Source organism: Cinclus cinclus, chromosome 24 (genome assembly GCF_963662255.1).
Source record: "Cinclus cinclus chromosome 24, bCinCin1.1, whole genome shotgun sequence".
Classification (NCBI taxonomy): Eukaryota; Metazoa; Chordata; class Aves; order Passeriformes; family Cinclidae; genus Cinclus; species Cinclus cinclus.
In genome coordinates, this window is record NC_085069.1 from 4288009 (window position 1) to 4297650 (window position 9642).

Below are 9642 nucleotides of genomic sequence, written 5' to 3' on the forward strand. Positions count from 1 at the left end.
TCCTGCTGCTGCTGGCTCCTGGGCAGGTGACCCCCACGTGTGGGTGCAGGATGGACAGCAGGGGAGTGCTGGGCGTGCAGGGATCTCTGCCATCAGCCAGCCACAGACCAGCATAACTGACACTGTGGGTCCTGGTTCCAGGAGCCACCCAGCAGCACCGCTGGCCCATGGTCTGCTCCCAGGGCAGAATCAGCCTGTGCAGATGCAGCAGGAAGCAAACAGTGACTGAGGTGCACCCAGGGCCCGGTAGCTGCCCCAAGCCCAGGGCTGGGGTGTCTGCCTGCCTTAGGCAGCCTTTTTGTCCTGCGTGCCCAGGAGCTGGGAGAGGCAGTAGGGGATGAGGCCAACGGTAGCCAGCGGCACGGCCGCACTCTTGCAGAAGGAGAGGGCATAGAAGAGCAGCTGCATGTGGGAGGGTGGCTTGAAGGCATCGAAGATGTGGAGGATGAGGAGGGAGGCAGCAATGCAGCCCAGGCGGAAGGGCAGCTGCTGGCCCTGCTTTAACCGGGAGCTCTCCTGGTACATGTGGGAGTTGAGGGCCAGCCCCAGCCCAAAGAGGATGCCCAGGTTACGGAGAAGGCTGGCAAAGGGAGTGGTGTCAATGTGCACCCACTCAGGGTGGCTGCACCATTTCTGTGCCTTCTCCAGTGTCCAGAGCAGGTCCACACCAAATGTCCAAAGCAGCAGGTAGAAACCCAGGGTGAAGCTGAAGAGGAAGAGGGTGATGCCCAGGTACCGATGGAAGCTGGCATGGTAGATGAAACGGACGTGCTGGAAGGTCTTGGCCACAGCCATCCCTGCCAGTAACAAAGTGGAAGCGTTGGTCAGTGCTGCAGGTACAGTGCTGCTGCAGGGAAAGGAATGGAGGCTCTGATACACTCACCTGAGAAAACCCCTGCAATCACCTGGTGGGGGAAGTGAGCAGCAATGAAGACTCGGGACATGCAGACGCAGACCTGAACTACCCAGAACCCAATCCAAAGCACTGTCCACAGCACCCTGTGAGGGACAAGCGGCCATGTCGGTGCCAGGGCCAGCTTGCACTGCCCATGGCACTGCCATCACCTACTCCAAATAATGCCTGGCTGCCTTCTGAGCCTGTCCCCATGCAGATCCCACCTGGGGTGCCACAGCTTAGCTGTCAGTCCACAGCCTTGTGCCTTGATGGGCTTGGCTTTGCCTGTCAGTGTTGGAGCTGCCTCTGCCTGGCACAGGTGGTTTTGGCACACAGCTTACCAGTATCTGAGTGTCCTTATGTGCTTCTCTCCCCCAGCAGCAGAGAGGAGGGCTGTCACCATGACGTAGTACACACCTGCTGCACCCATGGCATGGCCAGATGGGCTCCCTGGGCAAGAAAGAGAGACCCAGGTCAGACTCTGCATGGGCCAAGCTGAGCACAGGCAGGGCTTTGTGCTGAACCACCACAGTTTCACCAGGGGTCAAGGTCTGCTCTGTGCAGGGGCTGCCCTCCTCCTTCCCCCTGCAGGCACAGCCAGTGTCCCCAGGACCACAGCAGTAAAGGGCCAGCTCTCTCCAGAGCTGTCCAGGGGCATGTGCTGCCTGCAGGCTGCCAGCCACAGCCCTCCCTGGCCAGGCCAGCACCCCCTCCTTGTCTGTGCAGGTCACCATGGACAAGCACCCCCTGCCCCTACCATGGCTTGGGGAACCCTACCAGGGCCAGTCTCACAGGTGAGTGGGAACTGCTGAATCTCTGGTGCAGAGTTGTTTCCATAATAGTCTGTGTCAAGGACCCACCAGTATGGTCTCTCCCCAAAGAGGATCCTGAAAAGAAAAGAGAAGGGATCTGGGGAGGTCCTGGGCACAGCTGCAGCTTCAGAGCTGTCCTGGGAGATGGGAGAAGCAAAGGACCCACAAGTGGCCCAGGGCATCCAGACACAACACCCAGCTGATGGCTTGGTTCTGACAGCTGACAGTGCCTGTCCATGTCCCCATCCCCAGCTCTGAGGGGAAGAACTTCCTGGAAGCAAGTCAATATGACCTCCTGTGGTGAGGAGCTCTATGAAGATCCCCCCACTCAGCACCACAGCCCTGGCTGAGAGGAAGCTCTCTTTGCAGGAGGCTCCATCTCTCTGCTTGGCTCTAGGAAGGGGGAAGCTGTTGCTGCATGGCTTGGGAAGGAGTGACCATTGTCACTGCCCAGCTGGAGCTGAACTCTGGTATTCGTTCTACTCCAACACTGGGGCTGAGAGCACCTATTGGGCCCTCATTAGTCCAGGTGTGCCAACACACGGTGGGAGTGTTAGCTTGGGGCCACTCACCACTTGAAGACGAGGTTGAGCCAGTCTCCAATTACAGCCACCCAGATGAGCCTGATGCCCACTGCTTCACTGAAGTGGAACCAGATGGGGAAGAGGACAAAAAAAGCATTCCTGAGATCAGCAGCATAAGAGATGAAGAGGAACCAGTCCTGGGAGCCCTGGAAGCGCTGCTGCAGCCAGTGTGTCGTCCGGATGCCGGCGTCGTGGAGGAGGTTCATGTTGGCCTCCATCCTCCTCTGCTGCCACTGCCCTCAGTGTGCCTCTGGCTGTCCCGTGCTCCACTGTGCCACTGGGCTTTTATACTCTGCAGGGTCTCGTTTGCAGCAAGCAGGTCACTGTCCCAGCACTGATCTTTGGACCCAAAACCACTCTTTCCAAAGGTACATCACCAGGGGGTTGTAACAAACATGTTTGGAACACCTTACGTAAAAGGGGAAAAGAGGCTTTGAGGGCACGTGGAGTGCAGGGTGCTCCAACCCCAGCAGCATCCCCTGCCGCACACCATCTCCTCACTCAAGGGGATCCTGCAGTCCTGGCTCCTCCAGCCAACCAATGCAACAGTTCAGCTGCTTTGACTGAACTGCAGCCCTTGCTCCATTATCCCACACTCTGTGTGTGACAGTCCTGCAGAGCTGCCATGTCCAGGGCTGACAATTGCTCTGGTCTCTCTGCCATACCCCCGTGAACCACCACTGGTGCATGGCAAGGATGCCCAGGAGCATGGAGTGAGCGCATGGAGCAGAGGGCAGACTACCCACCCCCCCTCCTAGTTAATTTAACCGGGTTAATTTAACCAGGACTTTGCATAATGGGAAACTTTCAAAGCCATTCCTGGAGGTCCCCACAGACCCAGACAAAAAGACCTGGGATGCTCCTGGTGCCACCCCTGTGCTTCTGATCTCTAGTGGGGGGCTAGAGGACCTTTGCAAAGAGACAGCACTTCTCCTTCCAGCACTGCTCCACTGGGATAATCCTTCTGCCCCATCAGACCCAACTGCGGGTACAGAGCCAAACACACAACTCATCCTGCTGTGCTCATGGCTGTGCCCTCCACCCCAACTGCACTCTGCTGTCCCTGGTAGCAGTGTTGGCTCTGCAACTTTATCATCCACAGCTGCCAGTGCATGGGCACACAGGCCTGCAGCAGCAGCACAGGGTGCCCAGCCAGCACCCACCACAGCTGAACAGGCAGCAGGGCATTAATGATCAACAGCCAGTGAAATGCATCACTTATTTCCCTCCTGAGAAAATTCACGTCAAGATCCTTGAACCCTTGCCCTGTGTTGTTTGCCTCTGTGAGAGCTATGTCCAGTGCTGAGTGCTGCTGACAAACAGCAGGAGTTACAGGCCTCATCTTGCCCCTCTGCCCACGCACAGCCCAGGGAACCATGGGGTCTACAGGCAAAACACCAGCAAACCTTGCTTCCTGAGATATGGGCATGGATAGCCTGTGAGAAAAGCAATCAAAGCCACAGACTCAGCCCTGCTGCAGGCATGTCCTATCCAGCCTTGCTGCACCCAAGCAAGGTGGTCCCAGACCCTGGACTGAGCTCCTGACCTGCAAAACATCCCAACAAAGCAGAAGTTTGCACAGAAACCGACTTACTCTTGCAAAACAAATTCCCAAACAGCTCATTCCAGGGTCCTCAACTGAGAGTTGCTTTGGCCAGCGTGAAGGAATGCAACAAACTTGGCTTCCATTCCAAAAATATTTTGAAATTATCAGCAGTAAATCCTTCTCAGGAGATTTCACAGCAGAAAATGGGGCAAAAGATGTTGGGGGATGGGGACCAGCACTCCAGTCCCCTAGGTAGAAGTCATTGCAGAAAAACTGGGGCCATAGTGGGGAGAGTGCAGGAAGCAGAATGGAAGCAGTCACCTCCTCCCTCCCAGCACAGAGGACAGAGTGGCTCATCCCAGTACCCCCTGTGCAGTGCCAGGTGCACATGCCACAGCTGAGTACTGTGCCAGGGTCCACACGATCCCAGCGCTGCTCCATGCCCTGCCCTGTGGATAAATCCCTGGCCCCGAAGTCACCGTGTGGACCTGGGGCAGGGCAGAGCAGCAGGAGCTGCCTGGGCACTGCAGGGTTCTGCATCCTGGCTGCTCTGACAAATGCTCAGGGTCCAGCTCACCCCCTGCACTGTGCAGCCCTGCCAGCAGCACTGCTGGGGATGTGCATTGTAAACTGGCTGGCTGGCTTTCCCAGGGAAGGAGTGGGGCCAGGCTGGGGGAACCCAGTTTCTGCCCTGGGTCTGTGCACACCAAGCCCAGGGCACCAGGAGCTGTGTGACTCCAGTGGCAGCAGCTGGCTCTGGCACAAGCTGTGCCCGTGATTCCCAAGGGTCTGGATGCAGCAATGGCCAGTGCGGCACCGGTGGGTGCTGTAACGTGCCACGTGCAGTGCCAGGGTTTGGTCCAGAATGTTCCCTGACAGCTGCAAGGTCCAGGCTGGGCTGTGGCAGTGTGGTCACTGCGTCAGCGCACGAGCAGAGTCCAGGCAGCACCACACACGTGGGCACGGGCAGGCAAGGAGCCAGCTGGACACAAGGCCTGACACAGCCCCTGCTGTCACCCCAGGGCACCCATGGGCCACTGCAGCCTCACACTGAGCCATGGCCTGAGCTACCCTCTCCCCCCATCACCTCTCCCACCAAGCCGAGCTGGCTCCTAGGGCCACATGCCTAGCCATTAGGGCTGCTCAAGCCCCTTGCAGCACGTTATGGACAGACCCATCCACTACAGTGAGGGGTCAGAGGGGATGGATACCCGCCATGTCCCCAGGGACACTTTGATGAATGCTTAGCATCTGCAGCCATGTGTCAGGGCTGGCACTGGCCTCACCAAGATTCTTGGTGTCCCCATCCCAGCCTGGCACAGTGGGGTTTGGCTCAGCCCAGAGCTGCACATGCAGCTAGGGGTGTAGAATCAAGGGTCCCCACACAGGGGGGCTGAGCATGCTGGGCAGCAGCCAAACCCAGAACTGATTAACGCAGCTCAGAACAACTGTTAAACATTAACTCCCTTGTTTGCTCCATATTCCCTGGCAGGAGCCTCCTGCCAGCACCAGGGTCCAGGAGACACACTCACACAGCCATGCCAGGCACTGGGGCGCCCCCACATCTCTTGGACCCCCACAGAGCTGAGCCAGGGCCATCCCTAACATCAGCTCCCACAGCATCAGTCAGCCAGGCTGGGGTCTGGCCCCGGCCACAGGAGGCAGAGCAGCACCCATGAGCTACACGAGTTTGTTCAGGAAAAGCACTCAAGTGCCTGTTTATTGGGAAGGGCAGACACGGGACAGCCCAGCTCGGGGAGCGCTCATCCAGAGGCCCAGCCATGGGCTCCTCCAGCAGCCTCCCAGTGAGCCCAGTGCGCCATCTCCATCTGCAGACTTGGCACTGCAGCAGCCGCCAGAGCTTGGCAGTGCCTGGGCCCAGTGGGCTTGATGCTGCAATGGCTGCAGAGGATGTTTTGGGCATCCTGTGGCAGGTCCAGAGCAACACCACACCACTCACTCCAGCCACTGTGAGCAAAACCTCAGGTGGAACACAGCTTCAAGGGCAGCTGCATCTCTGTACTACAGGCAACCTTGGCCAGCACTGTCACCCTGTGTGCACCGATGATGGGAAGGTGGTAGAAGTCCCATCCCAGAGGAGGGGAGCAGCTGTGGGCACCCCACAGTACACAGGGTGACACCCGGAGTGAAATTTAAAAATCACTCCCAGGAGCTATTTTTCAGAGGCTTTGGGTCTTCCTTTGGTAGTGCTGCAGTGCTGAAACAAGAACTGAGCTTCTCCCAAAACCCGACCCTGAGCACATGACACCCAGGGTGGGGCAAGGGCAGGTCCTGGTGTGGGACAGAGACCCTCTGAGTACCCACCCAAGAGCCAGCAGCATCCCCTGGCCCATCAGAACCCACCAAGAGGCAGTGCCAGGCTGAGGTTGAGGAAGCCCCCAAAGTGGAAGGGGGGCAGGTGGGGGACACAGGTGGCAGCAGAGGACAGGCAGGCAAGGGGATTGGCCCCACATGCCCCAACATCCTGTTCACTGCTGAAGTAGACACTGTCTGATGAATCCACCGAGGGGTCCTCGTTGAAGTAGTTGTAAGGCCTCAGGAAAAAGCCGACACCATTTCCCACAGTCACTGTGTTGGGGATGTCTTCAGCATGAGGGATGTGCAGGAACCCCACAGTGATCCAGGCAACCAAGTCCTGGGAGAAGAAGAATGAAGCCTCTGTCTGACAGAGCTGGACTCTGCCAGCCTGGCAGCTGCTCAGTCAGGCTCTGGGAGAGGTGCAGCCTCTGTCCAGGGCAGGAGCCAGGATGGCCCCCACAACATTCAGCTTCTCTACATCCCAGGAACCCCAGCTTACCTGGTTGGTGATGGTTTCGTTGTTGATGAAGTCAGCAAAGGTGACAGTGGGCGTCCAGGGGTCATTCTGGTTGTAGATGCTGGTGCTGGTGGGCTCCTCCTCCTTCCTCCGGGTGACAGCCAGCTGGTACCTGCCAGCACAGTGATCAGAGGGGCTTGTCCATGCCAGCACAGGGCAGGGCAGACATGGGCATTGCCAGCTGGGATGCACTGGCAAACTGGGGCTAGATTCATCCCTGGCCTGCCCTGAGGTCAGGAGGGAAAGGGCTGGGAGGGCAGTAAAGGGCAGCAGCCCCAGCCTCTTTGAGCTTTGCAGGGGATTCTTTGCTGCCTGTGGCTTTTCCAGCATGGCTGGGAAACATGAATGGATCCAGGTGCAAACGCTGCCACTCAGTGCCCAATGCACTTCCTTAAGCCGCAGCCACTTCTCCCTCACACAGACATCCCCAGCATGAGCTCCATCAGTTCACCCTGGCAGTGAGACTGGTCTGTGCTTATTCTGAGCATTTTTCCAAAAGGTATTCTGTCCTCATGGAAAGATATCACAACCTGGCAATGCCAGTGTTTCCCTTAGGAATTTGTTCTGCAGCCTACTTCCCTCTCAAAGGGAACACATGGGCCTGCTCTAAATTAGTCTGACGTGGGGTCAGATTCCTGCCTGTGAGCTACCACGAGCAGATGTTATTGAGCAACATCTCAAGGAAATTTCAGAGCCAAAAGCTACACATGTTGTCTGTTTAACCCTTCCCTGGAGCCTGGTGCAGGCCTGTCCAGGGGTGACAGCCTCCCTCCACCAGGAGCAGAAGTAGCTGAAGCCTCACGCTCCACAGCCCTGCTACCCACCTGCCCCAGCTGATAGAGCGTTCCATGGAGCTGTTGGTGGGCAGGTGCTTCCCAGCAAAGCTGATGATCTGGATCCTGTAGCTGCGTGGGTGCTCCCACTTGTTGAGATTGGAGCTGACAAAGGAGAGGTAGCGGGGCATGGGGACGTTGAGTGGGAATGCTGCCTCATCCTCCTTCTCCAGCCTTTCCCTGCGGAGGTATGGCCGCTCAATTGTGTTCTGTGTGCTCCAGGGATCTTTGACAAACTCATACTCCATATCTTGGGTCTCCAGGGAGTTCAGCTGCCCTGTGAAGCAGAAGAGAAAGAGCTCTTGAGCTCTGTACCCCAGGCAGAGCCTTAGGCCACAGTAAACCACAGCCATGCATGAAGGTGGCCAGACCTACCGTCAACATCTAGGTCCACCTTGTAGTGGATGTGGTGGAGGTGCATCGTGCCCAGCGTGTGGGGCCCAACCCTGTTGCCATAGTCAGTGCCTCGGCCATGGAAGAAGGAGGAGCTGATGTAGCCAGTGGCATGCACCCGGACTTCCACAGCCCCGCTGCCATGGAACATGAAGTCCCAGATGTAGTCATAGTTAATGAGTGTGGAGATGGTACGGATGACCAGCGTGTTTTTCCGCAGCCCGCCGTAGTAAAAGGACTGTGAGTCGGAGAAGTGGCGCCTCAGAGGGAGGGCAGAGTCATGCTCAAAAATGCAGAGTGAGTTTTGGTTGGTTTTGGGAGTATCTGTCTCTGCCAGGTAGTGCCTGTCCACGTAGGTGGCTGTGTAGGGGCAGTCCAGGCCCCGGATCAGCTCATAGGCAAACCTGCCGATGCCAAAGCTGCCATCGAGGTAGCGGGTGGACATGCCCCCAGGGCAGTTGGAGCCATACAGGGCTAAGGCTTCCTGGAGACTGAGCTCATAGACAATCCTCTCCCCACGGTACCTGATGTCGAAGAGGCGTGGGCCAGTGTTGGGGTTCATGCCGAAGGCGATGCTCCAGCCCTGGAAGGTGATGCGGTTGTTCCTGACGCTGTAGCGGGGACCCTGGGGCTCAAACTGCAATGGGCCCGGGGACCCAGGTGGGCGCCGGGGCTTCATTGAGCCCAGCACTGACTCAGCCTGGGGCTGCTTGAGTCTGACCACCTCCAGTGCACCGGCCACAAACTCCTGTTCCAGATCCCTCGTGCTGGCAAAGTACCGGCCATCGTAGAACACCTGGCGCAGCTGCCACCGGGAGACGTGGAGGTCCCCATGGTCCACCAGCACCTCCAGCCCCACTGGAGACAGGTAGTAGCCAGTGCCAGCCACACTGTGGAAAAGGACAAACCAGGTCACGCGGTCACCGGACTTGAAGCCCCGTGGGGCTGTGGTGAGGATGACCAGATTGGTCCCATCAGACTCGCAGCATGCAGTGAGGAAGCGCGGTGCCTTTTTCAGCTCCCTCTGGATGAGGGCGTTGATGTCCATGTACTCCCTGCCAGTAACGGGTCTGCGGTGGTACGGCACCTTGCCCCCGTACTTGTGCACCGTCACGTCTCGGTGGTACGCTGGCGTCGGCAGCGGCCCCACCACGTACTCGGTGATGTTGGGCTCTGGCTGGTTCCCAAAGTACAGCACAGCCAGTGCCTCTCGCGGGGGACGAGCCCCCCCGGCGTCCAGGAACCGCAGCACCTCTGCCTTGGCGGGGACCTGCAGATCCACGGAGGCGATGCAGTTGTCCGAGGGTTTGGCACGGGAGGCGTCAACCAGCGGCACCCCGAGGTGTCCCTGCAGGTACCGCACCACTTGTGACATCTCCTCGGCTGTCAGGTCAGCAAAGACCAGGCTCTGGCCATCCTCGATGTCCTCCTGCTCCAGGGGCAGGTGCTGGCAGGTTCTGGGGGTCTTTTCTCTGGTCAGCAACACGCAGACCAAAGCAAATATTGTGGCTAACGCCAGACCAAGGAGGATGAGCACGGTTTTCAGGCTCATGCCTGCTAAGGCACTGAGTGCTCCTGCAGTCTGGCAGGACACGTTTCCAGCTGTGGAATCCTCCCAGCGACTCGCTAGAACAAGGGACTGGGTTGGCTCGAGTTTATTTTCCTCCTATTTTTTCAGCAAAGAACGGCCCAGAGGAACTTGCAGGGAGGGTGCGAGAGGATGTTCTCACATTGCCAGGATTT

General features: G+C 58.0%; 2 protein-coding genes across 4 annotated transcripts; both read right to left on the bottom strand.

The window, feature by feature from the left end:
* Positions 1-275: 275 nt before the first annotated feature.
* G6PC1 (glucose-6-phosphatase catalytic subunit 1) lies at positions 276-2509 on the bottom strand. Of its 2 annotated transcripts, none has more exons than XM_062508010.1 (5): positions 2280-2509; positions 1673-1782; positions 1278-1345; positions 884-1043; positions 276-797 (listed from the first exon to the last, which is right to left on the bottom strand). In XM_062508010.1, the coding sequence occupies exons 1-5, from the start codon at positions 2507-2509 to the stop codon at positions 286-288; spliced, it is 1080 nt and encodes a 359-aa protein (XP_062363994.1). In that variant the 3' UTR covers positions 276-285. The 2 variants fall into 2 exon arrangements, with proteins under 2 accessions (XP_062363994.1, XP_062363993.1); XM_062508009.1 differs by having other exon boundaries at positions 884-999; positions 1237-1345.
* A 3185-nt stretch (positions 2510-5694) lies between these two features.
* On the bottom strand, positions 5695-9554 carry AOC3 (amine oxidase copper containing 3). 2 transcript variants are annotated; one of them, XM_062507944.1, is made up of 4 exons: positions 7882-9554; positions 7498-7783; positions 6656-6785; positions 5695-6493 (listed from the first exon to the last, which is right to left on the bottom strand). In XM_062507944.1, exons 1-4 carry the CDS (start codon positions 9449-9451, stop codon positions 6191-6193), a joined length of 2289 nt encoding a protein of 762 aa, XP_062363928.1. In that variant the 5' UTR covers positions 9452-9554; the 3' UTR covers positions 5695-6190. The 2 variants fall into 2 exon arrangements, with proteins under 2 accessions (XP_062363928.1, XP_062363929.1); XM_062507945.1 differs by having other exon boundaries at positions 7498-7763; positions 7844-9481.
* Between the last annotated feature and the right edge of the window lie 88 nt (positions 9555-9642).

Excerpts from the sequence above, each read along its gene's own strand:
- G6PC1 (XM_062508010.1), bottom strand. The coding sequence starts at position 2,509 with ATGGAGGCCAACATGAACCTCCTCCACGACGCCGGCATCCGGACGACA. Across the intron at positions 1,783-2,279 it reads CTCAACCTCGTCTTCAAGTG|GATCCTCTTTGGGGAGAGAC; the intron begins GTGAGTGGCCCC and ends TTTTCTTTTCAG. Across the intron at positions 798-883 it reads GATTGCAGGGGTTTTCTCAG|GGATGGCTGTGGCCAAGACC; the intron begins GTGAGTGTATCA and ends TGTTACTGGCAG.
- AOC3 (XM_062507945.1), bottom strand. The coding sequence starts at position 9,451 with ATGAGCCTGAAAACCGTGCTCATCCTCCTTGGTCTGGCGTTAGCCACA. Across the intron at positions 7,764-7,843 it reads ATGCATGGCTGTGGTTTACT|ACCCAAGATATGGAGTATGA; the intron begins GTGGCCTAAGGC and ends AACTCCCTGGAG. Across the intron at positions 6,494-6,655 it reads ACGAAACCATCACCAACCAG|GACTTGGTTGCCTGGATCAC; the intron begins GTAAGCTGGGGT and ends TTCTTCTCCCAG.